Genomic DNA, 18299 nt, shown 5'->3' with positions numbered 1-18299 from the left:
ACAATTCTGCCTTCCCAGCTTGTGTTCTACCTGTACCAAGTGGCCTGGTCAACTTGAAAATCCTTGTGTAGTACTGTTCCCTGGTTTCCTGATATTGTTAAAGTAAAATGTAGAATTCTTTTTTCTTTTTTTTTTAAATATTTTTATTGAGAAATATCCACGTACATACAGTCCAACCATATTATGAATTAGTGGCTCACAATATCATCACATAGTTGTGTATTCTTCACCATGATCATTTTTAGAACATTTGCATCACTCCAGAAAAAGAAATAAAAAGAAAAAACAATAACTCATACATCTCATACCCCTTATCCCTCCCTGTCATTGACCCACAGTATTTCAATCTATGCAATTTTTACCCTTTATCTCCCCCTATTATTTATTTATTTATTATCTTCTTTTTTTTTTTTAAACTCATCTGTCCGACCCTGGATAAAAGGAGCACCAGACACGAGGTTTTCACAGTCACACAGTCACATTGTAAAAGCTGTATAGTTATACAGTCTTCTTAATGTATTAAGGCTACTAGAACACAGTTCAGCAGTTTCAGGTACTTCCCTCCAGCTACTCTAATATACCATAAACTAAAAAGGGATATCTATATAATGTGTAAGAATAACCTCCAGAATAACCTCCCAAGTCTGTTTGAAATCTCTCAGGCACTGAAACTTTATTTAGTCTCATTTCTTTCTTCCCCCTTTTGGTCAAGAAGTCTTTCTCATTTCAGTGATGCTGGGTCCCGGCTCATCCCCAGAAGTCAGGTCCCATGTTGCCAGGGAGTTATGTTCCACATAGAGGTGAGGGCAGTGAGTTCACCTGCCAAGTTGGCTTACAGAGAGAGGCCACATCTGAGCAATGATAGAGGCTCTCTGGGGGTGATTCTCAGGCATAATTATCAGTAGGCTTAGCATATCCTTTGCAGGAATAAGCTTCATAGGGGCAAGCCCCAAGATTGAGGGCTCAGCCTATTAAATTGGTTGCCCCCATTGCTTGCAAGAATATCAGAAATTCCCCAGATGGGGAAGTTTAATATTTCCTTTTTTCTCCCCAGTCCCCCTAGAGGACTTTGCAATACTTTTTTATTCTCTGCCCAAACTACCCTGGGATATATTAGGACATCACACTAACATGTACAAACCAACAAGATCTCACGCCCTAGTCAAGATTCCATGTAATTATGGTGTTCAGATAAACTGACCATACAGATTAAATTAGGGAATGCACTACCCAAAATATAAATTTTGCACCAAATAAACATCTCTCCCTTTGATCTCACATACAGGTTGAAGTTTGAAAATATGGTCCATATCATCCTTTACCCAGTATTCTGATTTACCTTAGTTTTATCCAGATAAGCTTCATTCATATCTCTAGACAAAGTCTGATCACTTTTTCAACTTTTTAAACAGGTGCTGAATGGGGTAATGTTGACTTTCTGAGTCTCCAATGTCACGTAAATACCCGAAGTTTCAGGGAATGACCAGGGTTATATACAAAGAGTTCAGTAGCTCAGAAGGATGCATAATTCGGGAGTGCATTGTCTGCTTCTCCAGCTTCACATCATTTTCCTTTTCATGTCTGTACTTGAATCCAGGAGGTCTCTTTGATTTTTAATATTTATCAAAGGATAGTAGGTTCATGATTTTAAAAACCAGGTGCACTGGTTTTTATGAGATGCAGCACATTTAAATTACCCATTGACTTTTAAAACCCAATCCTCTTCCCCTTGGTGTAACTCCATCACCTCTTTTAATTTTCTGAACAAAGGTGTTAACAGGTATTAAAATTACAGGAGTTTCAAAGTGCTTTATAGATTCAGTGCAATCTCAATCAAAATTCCAACACCCTTGTTTGCAGCAAAGGAAAAGCCAATAATCAAATTTTTATGGAAGAATAAGGGGCCCCAAATAGCTAAAGCCATCTTGAGAAAGAAGAATGAATTTGGAGTACTCTATTTCCTGATCTTAAAACTTATTACAGAGCCAGTGATCAAAACAGTATGGTACTGACACAAGGACAGACATATAGAGCAATGGATAGAATTGAGAACTGAGAAATCAACCCTCAGGTGTATAAATCTCCCTGACAATATGGGACCTGAGTCCTGGGGATGAGCCAGGAACTGGAATCAATGGAAACAAGAAATCCTTCTTGACTAAAAGAGGAAAGAGAGAAAAGCTAAAAGCTGACTGAACTGAGAGAGTTCAGTCAGGAGGTTATCCTGGAAGTTATTCTTATGTATTATATAGATATCCCTTTTTAGTTTATTGTGTATTGGAGTGGCTAGAAGGAAGTACCTGAAACTGTTGAACTGTGTTCTAGTAGCCTTGATTCTTTTCTTTTTTCTTTTTTGACTTTCACAAAGGAAATTTATTAAGGTACACGTTTACAGTTTTAAGGCTGTGAAAATGTCCTTAAAGGGCTGTAGTAAGCAGCCTCATCTTAAATGGGTGGAGACATAGAAACCACCTTAGAAACCATAGAAACCATCTTATCAAAAGGTACCACCCACATTTGGGTGGGTCACATCTCCATGGAAACAATAAGAAAGATCCTACCCAACAATATTGAATTAGGATTAAAGAGCATGGCTTTACTGGGGTGCAAAATGGTTTCAAACCAGCACGCAGAACTATCATTTCAGTACTAAAGTTATAAGGCCAAAGGAGGGGAGACAAGTTATCTTTCAATACAGACTTTAGCCAATATGATTAACACAATTGTAACCAGTAGCCTTGATTCTTGACAAAGACTATATAACTAACTATATAGCTCTTACAATGTGACTGTGTAATTGTGAAACCCTGTGCCTGATGCTTCTTTTATCCAGGGTTTGGACAGATGAGTTAAAAAAATATATATATAATAATAAGGATAATAAATAAATAATAGGGGGAGATAAAGGGTAAAAATTGGGTAGATTGAAATACTGTGGGTCAATGAGAGGGAGGGGTAAGGGGTATGGGATTTATGAGTTCTTTTTTTTTTCTTTTTATTTCTTTTTCTAGAGTGATACAAATGTTCTAAGAATGATCATGGTGAAGAATACACAACTATGTGATGATATTGTGAACCACTGATTTATAATATGGTTGGACTGTATCTATGTGGATATTTCTCAATAAAAATATTAGCATAGAATGTAATATCTGGCTTCCCCAGAGTGAATGAGTAATCCAGGAGAGAGAGTTAAAGGAAGTCATAGTGCCTTTCATGATTGGTCTTGGAGGTAACATATTATCACTTCTGCTGTATTCTGTCGGGCACACGGACTAACCCTGATGCTTTGTGGGATGGTACTCACAGGTATGAATACCGAAAAGCAGGGATCTGATAGGATCTAAATTCAATAAAGATCTTTGCTGTTGGGAAAATCGTGTATGTGTGTGTGAAGGACCGTTTACGATAAAGAACCTGAAGTTCAGTGAAAAAGAGGACATAATAACAAAACCTGAGCTGGAATCCTTAAGCAAACGTGACACAAAGAGACAAGTATCAGGTAGGATGATGCACCATTTTGCTAGAATGGAACCTAGGGGAAAGGGAAAAATGACAGTTTAGCTCTTTCTGAAAAATGGAAAGTTCTTAAGTGGAAATATCTAAGTAGCTTGGAGCTGTAAATGGGAACATCCTTTTGGCAGATAGTTGGAAAACTTTGTAGAACACGTCAGGCTAAGGGTGTGATGGTAAGGAAGTGATACATATTGAAGAGAGAGTCTGCCTGTGTCATTGCAAGAGCCAGGGGCAGAGCTCTGGCCAGTGTAAGGCACCAGTTACTCCTGCTGCTGCTGGGATCCTGCAGAGGAGTTCTGGTTCCCTTGTTACCAAACAGCCTGCTTGGTGCCCAAAGGCACCCAGCATTTGACCCCATTCCACGGTGCCTGCTCCATGCTTGGTCCCCATCTGCGTCCCCTATTCGAGTCTGGCTTGGTGTCTGCTTACCTCTTTCTAACACTTGGTATGGGCTGTTTTTGAGAAACGTACTTTTAGGAGCCTGAGTTCTTAGACAGATTTTTTTGTGTATTCCATCTGCTTTCTAATAAAACTGGGGTTGGAATATTAGTCTTAACAGTATCAGATATTTGAGTTGAGGGGAATTGGGAACAGTGCAGTGGAAACTGTCATAGTTATAAAAACCATTCCTTGAAGCTTTCACACTTACATTTTTTCACCATTTTAATACCTCATTACACTGTATTATTTACATTCTTCTTCTGTAACTGAGTATGTTGAATTGAAAATAGTTCAGGGTTGCCATGACAAACCTTGGTTCTCATGCACTGGGGTTCAGTGCCATTAAGATAGACAGAGGATTCAACTGTGGAAGGGACAGGTTGGTTTTTTGTATTTGCATTCCGCACTACCTGACTTTGTATTTTACTTTGCCCACAGATTGGGGACCACAAATTCAGTGCCCACCGGATCGTCTTAGCAGCCTCAATCCCATACTTCCATGCTATGTTTACGAATGACATGATGGAGTGCAAGCAGGATGAGATTGTAATGCAAGGAATGGACCCAAGGTATTAAAGCCCTCCACCAGTTATCACTGGCTGCAGCTTTGGCCTTGTGCTTGGTGCCATTTGGGAGTCCTCAGTAGGCACCGTATCAAGTACAGTGTCACACACAAAGTAAACAATTAGCAAACAAGTTAGAACCAGCCAGTGGCCTGAGACATGGTTAAAATTACAGGAATGTTGATGCTGTTTTTACTCTGCTCCTAGAGTAATAGGAGTTACAGTCTAAGATGTTTTTTAAACTGGCTGCTGACTATGAGGGTGGTGGTATGTTATTATTCTGTGTACTTTTCTGTGCTAGCCATTTCAGCTGGCAAAATAGTCCATAAATGTCTTCATTTGCTACCCTTCTCATCAGTCTAGAGCCGTGCTTATTCATTAAAACTTTCTGTGATGATGAAAATACTCTATTTGCATAGTCCAAAATGATAGCTACTAACCACATGTAGCTATTGAGCACTTGAAATGTGACTGGTGGGACTGGGAAATTTTAAGTTTTCTTTCATTTTAAATAGCCACATGTGTCTAGAGACCACTCTGTTGAACAATCCAAATCAATAAGGTAGTAGGTGATATATTTGTTTGATGGATCAGAAAATTGAAGCCCAAGTAGGTCAAGTCCAAGGTTATTCTGTTAGTCAGTAACCTGTCTTTTGTTGCTTAATTCATTGCTTAATATCACAGTGGTGAAAACTGAGGAGAAAGGAGCTAGGGGACTTTATCTCTGGATACTTGAAGATGATCTGCCCTACTGTGTGAAGAGAGGGATTTATGTATTCACTGTAAGACTTGTAAATAAAGACAGAAGTGAGCCTCCAAGGCCAGTTGTCCCAAAGGCCCTCCTCTTCTCTGAAGATCTATATCTGAAGGACCTGTGCTTATGACCATGCACAGTTCAGGTGCTTCATTCAACAGAGATTGACTTGGTACTTACAGTGTACACTGAGTACCTAGAGTAAAACAGAAAGCACCTCTTCTTGCTTTGCTGACATTCTGGTGGTGGGGATCCAACAGTGGATAAATATATGCATGATATGACTGGGATTGAAAGTAATATGAGAAAAGTAAAGCAGTGTACCTAAATCCCAAACAGGACCACTACAGCCAATCCTAAAGAGCACCTAGGGCAATATATGAGATTCTTTAAGGGTTCCATGCACTAGAGTAACTTTCCAGAAGCCTACAACCTCCAGAAGGGTCCCTGGACCAGATAAGTCCTGAAACCTAGAGGGCCCAGCCTCTCCAAACCATCACCTAGTTCCATCTGCCTACCTATATTATTGATAGACCCTTCCAACATGAAAATTTAAAAATGGCCATAGCCCAAACACCCCTAAAGAAAGGGATAGACGGATTAAAGGTGATGGTGGAGTTATACAGAGAAGATAGGATTTAACAAATGAATATGATTGCTAAATCATTAAATTGATATCTCTTTTGGTCTCCAGTATCTTAGAGCAGCTAGAAGTAAAAACCTAAAATTGTAGAATTGTAACCCAAATTGTATCCCAAAGTCTGAAATATGTTCTGTAACTAATTGTGGTGCTGTGCTTTGAAATTTGTTGCTTTTTTTGTCTCTATGTTTTTTTCACACAAAAGAAAAAAAAAAGTCGATTGTGATGATAAAAAAAATTTATTCTTTCTAGCCTTCTATATTCTGGAGCAGCTAGAAGGAAAAATCTGAGAGGATCATGTGGTAGCCCATGACAGACTCTGGGATCTGTCCTGTAACTACTTTTTGAAGAGAGCTTTTAAAACTATTGCTTTTTTTATTTCTTTGCTTTGTATATATGTTATATTATACAATTAAAAAGTTAAAAAAAAAAAAGTAATGCAGACTAATGGCAAGGCAAGCAAATGATGCCAGCCATCAATGCTATTTGAGGGTGGAAAAGAAAGGGGAGACCTTTCTGATGAGGTGGCATTTGTACCAAGACATTAATTGAAGGGAAGGAGGGAGGAAGCCCTCCAAACAGAGGGGGCATCCAGTGCAAAGGCCCTGAAGTGAGAATGTGTTCAGCATGTTGGAATAGAATGAGGAAGGGAAAGAGTGAAGGGTGATGAGGTCAGAGAGATGAAGGTGGGCCAGACCACACACAGCCCTATAGATGGAATTTGGGTTTTATTCTGAATGTGAATTGGGGGCCAGAAAAAGTGTTAGGAAATCTCTTCCTGGAAATGTATTCCAAGGAATTAATAATCCAAAAGCATTATTTATGTGGCAGTAAGATGTAATAGCTATTATGTCTACCAATAAAAGAAATAAATTGTAACACATATGCATGTTGAAATATTATATAGCAACCTCTAGAAATGATAAATACCAAAGACATTGTAGCAACATGGGAAAAGACTTTTTAAGTATTGTATGATTATATCCATACAGTTATGTGTGCATGTGAACACGTTCTGAAGAGGGACCTAAAAAACAACCGCCATCGATAGTGAAGTTTGGGATGATTGCTTTTTCTTTTTAGGATGTTATATAATAAAATTATTTGAGTAATAAGAATAACTTAAGAAGTAGAATGAGTTTTCGGCTGTGATGAAGTGTTGTTCCTTCACATAGAATCTCAAAAGTCTGGGCCAAATGCGTTTTAGAACAAGGCTTATCTAATCTCCACTCAGTGATGTCAGCTCAATTAGGGCCCAAGTCTCCTGTGGGTAAAGACCCATCTCCTAGGAGTGTTTCATGGCTTTTCCTTTTTCCTGTAGTGCCCTGGAGGCTCTGATCAATTTTGCCTACAACGGCCACCTTGCCATAGACCAGCAAAATGTCCAGTCATTGCTCATGGGAGCAAGCTTCCTGCAGTTGCAGAGCATCAAAGACGCCTGCTGTGCTTTTCTCCGAGAACGGTGAGATGATGCAGTGGGCCCGGCACATGGCAGAGAGCATAACCATTTCCATTCTGGAATCCCTTGCTTGCTAAGTCTTTGGGACACATAGAGTTGTATGAAGGGATGAGCCAGGAAGGTTACTCTGCAAAGAAGACATTTCCTGTAATCACTATCAAGCAGTGTCCATTTCTTCAGGAAGAACCTTTGTGAGACATGATTTAACATGGCCCTGCCTGTTCTCCTTTCTCCTTTGCAGATTGACCAGCCAGGAATTTAGTGGACTATTCTCACCGATCCTATTTGTTGGGTGCTACCTAACTGTTCCATAACCATCTTCATCTTTGTTTAGATCTTTCCCTCTTCATGATTGTTTTTTTTACTTTTCTTTTTACCTCAGCTCTTGAAGAGACAACCCAAATTTCACCTCCTAGAATTCCCTATACCCCTGAATTCCCTGGAGCAATCATTGTAAAGCCGAAAACTCTTCTTGGATAAGGCCTATTGATTGTACCCGTATGTATTTCCTGTACCAGGTAGTAGGTCTAGTAGATCTTCCATGAACATTTGGTGACTATAAGCAGATAAGAAGGCTTTTCCTCCTTCCCAGGAAGCACAGCCCTTGGTCATTAGGGTAAAGGCTTTTAACTTCCAGTTCTTGGGCTGAGGGTTAGTTCTGGGCCACACATAGTCAGGGAGAAACAGAACAGTGCCACTACCTCTGTGGTCTCTCCCAGGCCCAGACCCCACCTGAGTGTAGTCCTCTCATCCCCAAATGAGACCAACATTCCTACTCTCAGTTTTGCCATACTGAGCCTCATCTCCTCTCAGAGATGGCTTCCTTTACTCCTACTCTGTCAGTCCCATTCACTTGGCAGTTCTCTGAATTCTTGCTGCATCCATATCCTCCCTGAATGGTGCTCACAGTCATCACTGAGTGCTGCTGGGTATGCAGCTAATCATAATGACATGGTAAGGATGGTGGAAATGCAGAGGCATGTATCTTCTGGGTGCTGGGTGAGTGGTTCCATCGTGAAGTAGGTAGTACCATTCCCAGTGTTACAAACAGAGACTTTGTGGTGAGAGTGAGGCCCCAGAGCAAACTATGTCTCTGCCCTAAAATGCCTTCTGGTATGGACTAGGGAGATGTGTGTGGTGATGTGTGCAGGCATGCAGTGTCTTTCCTATTCATTTGTGAGCTGCTTAAGGACAAAAACTGGACTCAGTTCATCTCTGTGTTCCCATAGAACCTAGAGAATGACCTAATTAAGTACCTGCTCTGCGAATGATTGAATTGTCCATCCTCACACCCTCACCAAGAAGACAACAGCTCCACCTAGGGTCTGTTGAGGTTATCACTGTCAACACTGAATGCAGGCTCCTATCAAATACTGTCACCTAAAAGATGCTTAGAAAAGTGATTTTTAGACCTGTGCAATTTTTGTATGAACCAATAACAATTTAGGAACTTCAGGTACTTAAACATAAAGCCTGATGTATTGGAATCTATCCTTGACATTTTTTTCTTTCAGCTCAGCAGGAACCCTTCTGAAGCCAAAACCCACACCTCATTTCTGCTTTTATTCCTTGTCACAGGCCCCAGAGGCTTGACCTGCTTTCTATTTTCTCTCTAGCAGTTACTATCATTGTCTCTGTTCCTTGGGCTTGTTCTCCCTCATCCTGGTTGCAGAATGTTATGGGCTCACCCCTACCCTTTTCCTATTTGCCCTTGAAGACAGATATATGGACCTTTCAGTTTCAAGGTTTGATTGTTAATGTCTTGAGGAAACCATTATTAGGAACCAAAGTGCAGTGGAAAAAACAGGGCATAACAGGAGAAGCTGCAGAGACATCAGAATCCTTAGAGCAGTAGTTTCTGAGGCTGCTTTTTAGAACACTGCTTTTTTCCTGAGGCTGAAGTTAATTTTTCTTTCTGACCCTTTCCACAGCCTCCAGGTATATGGCTCATTGTTTCAGGTGAACACTGGAGCTGTGTGTTTCTCAAAACTCTTCTCTTAAATCCGTATCAGAACATCGAATGCATCAATGAACCAAACTGTAAATAATTTATTTAGTTCAAGTCACTGCTTCCTCCCTCTGATTAGGTAGATGACCTGGGATAAAGCATTGTATCTTATGTGGCCTCCTTGCTAACACAGCTGGTGTTTGTTGACAAGAAAGAAGGATGTGAAGTGGTGAATGAAAGAAATGAATCCACCTACCAAAGGTTTACTGTTCCCTCCTGTCTCCCTCCTGTTTCTGAATGGACCTCTTTCCTATATGTCAACTTTCCCTCCTTCGTCCCCATCCATTGTCATACAAACAAACTTAACACATGCCATGTGTTAAAATTGGCATGAGAAAGCCCAGTCAGTTGAAAAGATATGCTTTGTGCTCAATATTATGCAGTCAGAGACAATCAGAGATGAGATATAGGAGCCCTAACCTGAGAGGGGAGAAGATGGAAATGTATAACAATTCAGCTACATTGTTCATCCTTTCTCATGTCTTTGAACTCTATCCAATTTCTAGTTCATGACATTTTGAATCCTCCTCTTAGATGATGTCTGAGCATTAGGCAAGAGTGACTCACACAGTATAGAAGCCTAGGGAAGGTTTATCCTTATCTCTGCCACATACTTGTAAAGTACTTTAATAAGTCTCATTTAGTCACTATAAGTGCTTTAAGGGAAGGGTACTATTTGACAGATGACTGAACTAGCATTTTGATCTTGAGCCCTGGGCTTCTCACTGGCTACAATGCCTTGCTTATATGTTGCTTGATGCTCATGTTCCTTGGCCATTGGAAATTCACATAGGTTTCCAAAGCACTGGACAGATTGGAATGAAACAATAGCTATATAGAATTTAGCTAGTCTTAAGCCAGGCTCCTTTCAGTTCTTGACTGATCTGCTGCTGGTAAATTTTCAACCTCAATTCTTTGACTGTGGGGAGCAATGGTGAATATTGCTTAGTAAGTTAAAGTTTTACCTATAAGCTTATACTATTATGGGGAAAATGAGAGAAAATTCTGATGAAGAAAAGTGCTTTGGCAATTTTTAATCTGACAAATATGCTTTCCCTCTGCTGATTATCAGTCTCAAAATCATCATAAGAAAAGGCTTATTCTTCCCAGGTTCTACTTCTGTCACCAAGATTTTCAGAACCATACTGGGCTCATCTGGAATTTTCTTAGATGCAACAGTAGTAAGGAAAATAACAATAATAAAAATAAAAATAACTTCATCCTAAGTCCCATTTTGAGTGCTTTTGTCTGCATTCTACTTAATCATGGCCGTGGCTCTAGAAGGTCAGTTGTCATCACCTTTTTATAGGTGTGGAAACTTTGGAGACTTGGAGAACCTCAGGAACACTCCCGACATTGCCCAGTGAGCGATAGGGACAGGATTTGCCCCAGGTTTCCTTGGCTTCAGTGAGTGCCTATTTGCCTTGGTGCTGTGGAAATGTGCACAGGAGACCCGGGTTCAATCTCAGCACCACTATTTGTTTGTAGAGGGATTGAGAAAACTTCTTAGTATGTCAGAGCCTCAGTTTTCGCTTTATAAAATGAAAACAATTACTACTTTGCAGGTTGCTAAAAAGGTTCAGGAGAAAGGCTAGTGAAGTACATGACTCATTGATGTGCTAAATAAATGAGAGCTGCCACTGTTGTTTCTAGATGTCTGAATCACTAGGCCCATAGAGCCTGTTTCTGTTAAAAAAAAAAGGGGGGGGGTGTAGGGGGCCTTATGAAGAGTTATCTCTTCACCTGCTTAAACTCTAACTTTTCAGCTCTGCTGCTTTTCTAGTGACTGGAAGTGGAGTGCTGCCCTAGACCCTCAGCCAAGCCCACCACAGCTGAATGAAAGCCAGCACACGTTCCGTATGCGGTCTCAGATTCTTCCTTCCTTCTGAAAACCTGCTTCACAGGACTTCCCAGATTGCTCATTCTCCCTCTACTCATGGAGCGCTAGGCCCAAGAGGCAGGGACTTTTGAGGAAAATCTGCTTAATTTTATATCTGTAGTCGTTGTAGCCCAGAGAGGCACACCTGATGTCACACTGGGAGTTTCCAACAAAGCTAGAAAAATGTTTGTTTTCATTCTGTGACTCTACCAAGAACCAGTGTGAAAATGACAGAAAAGAACGTTTTTCTTCCTCTAAATTTTTCCTTTTCATCTTTTCTTATGCCAAAAGGCTTCATCCTAAAAATTGTTTGGGTGTGCGCCAGTTTGCTGAGACAATGATGTGTGCTGTGCTGTACGATGCGGCCAACAGCTTCATCCACCAGCACTTTGTGGAAGTGTCCATGTCAGAAGAATTCCTGGCCTTGCCCTTGGAAGATGTACTTGAGCTAGTGTCTCGGGATGAGCTAAATGTGAAATCAGAGGAGCAGGTACGTAAAGCACAGAAGCAGTTCCATGCAGGTGGCAAATAGGATGGTGTTCTTTTTGTATGTGAATATAGCATGTTGAAAAAGCAATAAATTTCAAAGTACCTTTTAATAAGTCGTTGTAGAACAAATTCTAAAGTTTAGTATGGGTTACGTTCCTCAATTTCCTTCTAGTTGCTCCAAGACACAGCAGACTAAAAAGAAATATCAGTGAAATGATTCAGTAGTCATATTCATTTTTTAAATCCTAGCTTCTCTGTTATAACTCCTCTGTCTCCTTTGATCCTTTTCCCAGTCTTTGGGAATATTTGGAAAATGCCCATTTTAACTTTTTTCTTGTTGAAAAGGGATGTTGACAGTATGGGATGGGGGATGGAATTGGTTGATGTTCTTGGAGAGACTGGCACCTCTGGGTTTTAGGACTTATCTGGCCTAGGAACCATCTGAAGGTTTTACAGTTTTGAAAAATAAACGTGTATACACCTTTTGTAGGAGCTCATATAGAGCCCTGAGTGTTCTTTTGGGTTAACAGGAAAAATGCTGCTCTTTTTTAATCTTGTTTTCTGTTAATTGTTTTTACAAAGTTGAGATCTTAAGTATGCAGCTCTCTCATGGGCTTTGTTTTATTATATGTATTTTTCATGAAAACTTTTAATATATTTTAGTATCTAAATAATATTCCATTGATTTTTATCAACCCTCATTTCCTTATTCATGGACATTTGGGTTATTTTTAATATTTACTACTAGAAATTATCCTGCTGTGAATTCGAAATAGCAATATAGATAACTTTATTTTTAAGTAAATTTTTTTAATTCAACATAACAACATACAAACACAAACGTTATTACCATATGATCATTCCGTTCTTGCTATATAATCAATAACTCACAATATCATCACAGAGTTGTATAAGAATAGATAACTTTTTGAAAGATTCATGTTCTGTAGAAGAGCAAGGCATTGGGGCAGTCGATGGAGGGGAATGTAAAGTCAAGAGGGCTTTTTTTTTTTTTAAGATGAGAAAAATGACAGCATATTAGACTGCCGATGGGAATTTTCTCAAAGAGTGAGAATTGGTAATGCAAGAGAAAAGGGGGAATAGTTGCTGGCATGATGTCCTGGAGTAAATGAGAGCAGACTGGATCTAGGGTTCAATGAGGTGTGTCTTTTAATAGGAGCACAGGCCATTCACAGCCACCAGGGCAGGAGGGAGAGCTTAGTGCACACACCCATATGCAAGGATGGAGGGAGGGTTGGGAGGAAGATTCTGGTAGAGCGTATGGACTTTCTTTTCTGGTTAGTTTCAGAAGAGAAACCTGAGAAAACTGAGAGTGAGAATAAGGGAGGAGTGTTAGAAACTTGAAGAAAGCTAAAAAATGATGTGAAATAGTCCTCTAGGAGAAAGAGAAAGTAAGTAGACGATACTAGGGTAATGGGGAGGTCTTGATAGGAAGCTGCTGCCTGAGATTAGTAGTCACAAATTTAAAGCAAACTGATCATTTCTGCTATGTACTCTGTCAGCTATGTTCAGCTCTTCTGGTGCAAGTGCAGAGTAGGAACAAAATTTAAAGGCATTATCAGGTACAGATTTTTTTTCCAAGCAAGTATAATTGAGGGAGATCCAGTCATGGCATGAAAGTTAAGGGCACCTGCATAATAGTCCATGGACCCTAAGCTGGATGAGAGAGAGGCAGGGAGATATGCAGGACCTGAGAATGATGTTCCGTGGGAAAGAGGGAGGTCAAAGGCTAATTGGAGTCTGTTACTGAACTGGAAAGATTGGAGGTCAGAGTCAGATAACTAGTACAATGGAAGGGATGAGCTATTGGTAATGCAAGGTTTGGATGGCCATATGTGCCCTCTAAGGACAGAGGTCATCTTGGGATGGTCATGGAAAACTTAAACGAGAGTATAGGGCATCAGTAGCCAGAGAGGAGCACAGACCATTTTTTTTCTGAACAATAAAGATGAGGTGCAAGTTATCTTAAAAGGATAGCAAGTAATGTGATTTAGGGTAAAGGTGGCAAGGGCTGGGCATTGGAGAGTGTTGAATGTGAGGGTGAGAAGTTTGGACGTAGTCCTACAGGCACGAGGAACAGTACTGCTGCAAGGCCTTTGCTTGTTTGGTCAATTGAGAAGTCTAACAAAATCCAAGCAGAGCAGCTTAGATATTAGAAATAAAGAATCGTGAAACTGTGTGGCTCTGCTGGAGGAGTCCCAGTGTGCAGGAGGCAAGCTGTTGGGATTTCAATTCCAATTCAGCAAATTTCCTTAATGTCTGAAGAGCCCACACTCCTGAATATTAGGGACCAATAGAAAAGTGTACCCTGAGCTCAAACAGTATGGATGCTGTGATTTAGAGAAGAGAGCTTCATCCTGAGGGAGAAGTTCTGACCCTACCTCTTCCACTAGTTGATATGACTTGGGGCAGCTCACATTTATTTGAATGATGCATTCTGTAAGGCTGAAAGGTGTTAGGAGATACCCTTGTGGTCTCTTGGGGAATGAGGCTCCTAAGCCAGGCCTTAAAGAGAGGAGTGAGTTTGAAGAGGAGAGGTTGGGAGGATATTCTAGGTGAAGGGGGCAGTGTGAATGGGGGGGAAGAGCCCAATCTGAGGAGAGTGAAGGGTGATAAAGGAGGTTTCAGTGGAGGTGGGGTACAGGAGCAGTGGGAAGGAAAATAAACATTTTGTTAAGATGCAGAAATGGAAAGGAACCATTGATGAGTTTTCATTAGGCCATCATAATGAAGTCCAGGAAGCTGTTACAGTGACCTTGGCTTTTGTTTCAAGAGATTGGACCAAACTAGTTATCTGGAGAAGCAGAAAGTAGTGGATTCAGAAGACAAATAAGAGACAAGATTGATGGGTCCAAGGGACTGCCTCATAGGAAGTAGGGAGGGTTTGTGATTAGAAAGTGCAGGGGTGTGACCTCTGATTGGGAGGAGTTGCTGCCATCAGCCAGTGTCCACTCTGTCTTGGCAGGTCTTTGAAGCTGCATTGGCCTGGGTCCGATATGACCGGGAGCAGAGGGCATCCTGCCTGCCTGAGTTGCTGTCCAATATCCGCCTGCCTCTCTGCCGGCCCCAGTTCCTGTCCGACAGAGTACAGCAGGATGATCTGGTGCGCTGCTGCCACAAATGCAGGTGAGCAAAGATGGACCTGCACAGGACAATGCTGAGGGTCTGGGCAAAGAAAAGAACTTGTCAATTTAAGCCACTTCTGCTCCAGCTCAGTGGAGGAAGGATTTGGAGTGGTCATTCTAATTCATGGCATACTGATCGGCCTGCTCTCTCTCTCTAGAACCTGGGAGAATTCTTAAGACCCCAAATCTTGCACCTTGGGCAGGAAAATATGCCACAAAGGAGCATTAAGGCAGAAAGGCCTTTCTTCCCCTCAGTCATTTGAGGATTTTCTAGTATCTTCATCCATTGCACTATTTATGAACCTCCAAGCATCTGTACGTTCTGCTTGCCCTGACCCTATCTATACCAGCAGCTGACTTGGTGGTACAAATGTGACTTCCTGGGGCTCCTCACCTTCTTCAGTAAGTACCGGTCAGTTTCCTGATCTCAGGTGGATGTAAGCTCTGCATCCATGGTGATAGGTAAAGGGAACAATATGTTTACCAGCATACAGAATTTTTACCCAGAGTAAATCAGTGATACTATAACAGAGGGTACCACCAAACTAATTCAGAAGATGGCAGCTCTATAGGAGGATTTTTGAAAAAGATCATTGGAGAAAATTATTCTTCCTCCTTCACTTTACTTGTCATATTCACAGCAATCAAATGCTATTTTCCCTTCTCTGACACAATTTGACACATATTTGGCTTTCTCCTTCATTTTCCTATCCCTGATTGGGAGTAGCTGGTTCAGGAGAATTCAGTAGCTCAGTGCAAACAGTGTGGAGGTGTGTGTGTCAGGAAGGGGTGGAGGTGTGGCTGGAAGTAACTGAGACCCTTGATGAGCAGCCTCAAGCACGCTTTGAACTTTATTGTGTAGAGAATGGGTAGCTATCAAAAGTTCTTAAAAGAGAGCAACATGGTGAATCTGCATTTAGAAAAGCAGACAGCTCAGACTATAGTGTGAAGGGTAGAATAGAGGAAGCAGGGCTGGAGGCAGGGAAATCAGTAAGAAACTGTTAGCTGCTGCTGCTACAGTCCAGGGGAAAGATGGTTAACTACAAGGCTACAAGGTATGAGCATAGGGCAGTCCAGTCATAGGGATGGAAAGGGAGGGCTGGATCTAAGTGGAGACAGGATGCAGTCTGCTTTGCAGACCTCCTCAAGTCCAGCTCTTTTAGCCACCACTCTGTTTTTTCTCAGTCCTAGTTTGTGTTGTTAAAGAATAGATATTCTGATTCCACTAGCTAAGATGGGCTCTGCTTGTCTTGTCCCTCCAATTTTGAACATATCTCAGCAGCCATGTGTGGCTTTCCTAGAACCTACTTGGATTCTTTGAGACCAAACCTTCCAGAAGCTTTTCCTCCCAGGTTCCTGCTACATTTGGAGAGTGGGAGCCAAGACTTGGACAGTACAAATATGGACCAAGTTGGGAGGATACCTTCTATCCCAGCATCTTACACCTCATTCCAGGGACCTGGTGGATGAAGCAAAAGACTATCACCTCATGCCAGAACGCCGGCCCCACCTGCCAGCTTTCAGAACTCGGCCCCGCTGCTGTACATCCATTGCTGGACTTATCTACGCTGTGGGGGGCCTCAACTCAGCAGGTATCTTGCATCTCCCCTTTGTAAAGCCCTGTCTTGGACTCCACCAAACACCTCACTTGGCCCTTCTAGTGCCTTGATTGGTCTGCAGTGCCTTGATTGGTCTGCAGTTAGAGCATGTCAGATTTTAACACCATTGAATCAGAATACAACATCCAGAGGGGCCTTTAAAGATACTTGAGATCCACTCCCCACCCCCTTACTTTATAAAAGGGAAAGTTGAAACCCCAGACTTGCCATGTGTTCACACAAGTTGATTTTGGCAGAGAAAGGACTAGGACTCAGCAGTCCTGGCTCCTGAGCCAGCATTCTTTTCCGAGCATTGCACTGGCTTACAGCAGTTACTCCTACTCTGGATAGCATACACTCTGAGACCCCGTGCCACTATCAGGCTAGTCACATTGTCATATGAATATCTGGGGTTAAACTGTGAGAATGTCACCATCAGAAGGAAGGTTCTCCAAATACACAGGATCTGCCACTATCAATAATACTTTTTATTCTTCATCCCCATCTTGGTGACACACACGTTTTATAAATCATGTGGTATATTGGCACTCTTGTATCATACAATGAGGTTTTCAGGAAAGCTTTGTGGGGCCCTTTGCCCTCCTCCCTGCCCCAGACACCATTCCAGGGCAGTTGAGTTTTAGTAGAGAGGGTAATGTGGACACCTGAATCCTTGCAGTACAATGGCACAGGAAGTTGACATCTTCAGTGTCCTTCCAGTGTCTATTCAGGTTTGTATGGAGGTGGGGGAGTTGGGGGGCGGTCCTGGGCAGTTTTGTTTTAGTTGATGGTATGTGGAGAGGGTAATGTGGAGCAATAGAATATTAGGCCAGGAAGAAAGCAGGGTGGATTCTAATCTCTGCTGCTGGTTAACCTAGAAAAGTAAGGTCTTCAATTAAGTAAAAATAAAGCATGATGAGTGCTGATCAGTGCCCAAAGTAGACTAAAATGGGGGTGGGGAATTATCTCATTTGATCTCACAAAAACCTGATGAAAAAGGTAGGGTCAAAATTAATATTATTCCTTGCTATGACAACGACTATTTACTAAGTACTTATTATATTCCAGAGAAATGCTAGGTGTTTTATCTACTATGTAATTTAATCCTCACAGCAACTTTGCAATAGATATTAGAGAACAGAGGCTCAAGGACACAAAGCTGCTTGCCAAAGGGCATACATAGTAAATGAGAATCTGCATTGGAGCCTATGCCCTTTCCTCAGGCATGTCTCCTGCATTAGGGAAATAGTAGGCCTGTTATGAATAGTCCTTAATCTTTTGCTCTAAGCAGTGGAGTATCTGGTTATAACTGAAAACTGCCCCATTTTAGACATTAATGCCTCCTATTCCAACTCAAATTTAGTTTGAAGTTATGATGGCTAAAAATTCTTACTGAGTGCTTTTGGTTTGACTAATTCTGTCGGAAGAGCTGATAGAATCAAGTCAAATATTCCTTATAATCAGTGCCCAATAGGTGTGATCTAAACGTGTGGTCTCATTTGTTTTAATTTGAGTAGCAAATTTTTATGCAGGTGATTCCCTGAATGTGGTGGAAGTGTTCGACCCCATCGCCAATCACTGGGAGAAGTGCCATCCCATGACAACAGCTCGCAGCCGTGTTGGTGTGGCTGTGGTGAATGGGCTTCTCTATGCCATCGGGGGCTACGACGGCCAGCTGCGGCTCAGCACTGTGGAGGTCTACAACCCGGAGACAGACACGTGGACCAGAGTGGGGAGCATGAATAGCAAGAGAAGGTATTTTGGAAGCCATTTGTGCATCCCAAACATACACACTGAGTATCTGGG

General features: G+C 41.4%; 1 protein-coding gene across 2 annotated transcripts in view; it reads left to right on the top strand.

Moving 5' to 3' along the window:
• Positions 1-18299, top strand: part of KLHL18 (kelch like family member 18) — a 61728-nt gene that overhangs the window by 29556 nt on the left and 13873 nt on the right. Inside the window, exons 2-7 of one of the 2 annotated variants that reach the window (XM_077129499.1) lie at positions 4396-4526; positions 7236-7376; positions 11552-11750; positions 14736-14896; positions 16351-16487; positions 18026-18248. In XM_077129499.1, the coding sequence (XP_076985614.1) occupies positions 4396-4526; positions 7236-7376; positions 11552-11750; positions 14736-14896; positions 16351-16487; positions 18026-18248 (992 nt within the window). Of the gene's footprint in view, positions 1-4395; positions 4527-7235; positions 7377-11551; positions 11751-14735; positions 14897-16350; positions 16488-18010; positions 18249-18299 lie in introns of both variants that reach the window. The other variant, XM_077129498.1, reaches the window with a different exon arrangement.

The sequence above is a fragment of the Tamandua tetradactyla genome, chromosome 15 (genome assembly GCF_023851605.1).
Source record: "Tamandua tetradactyla isolate mTamTet1 chromosome 15, mTamTet1.pri, whole genome shotgun sequence".
NCBI lineage: Eukaryota > Metazoa > Chordata > Mammalia > Pilosa > Myrmecophagidae > Tamandua > Tamandua tetradactyla.
Note: the sequence above shows the minus strand (reverse complement) of the source record. Positions and strands in the feature narration are given on the sequence as shown.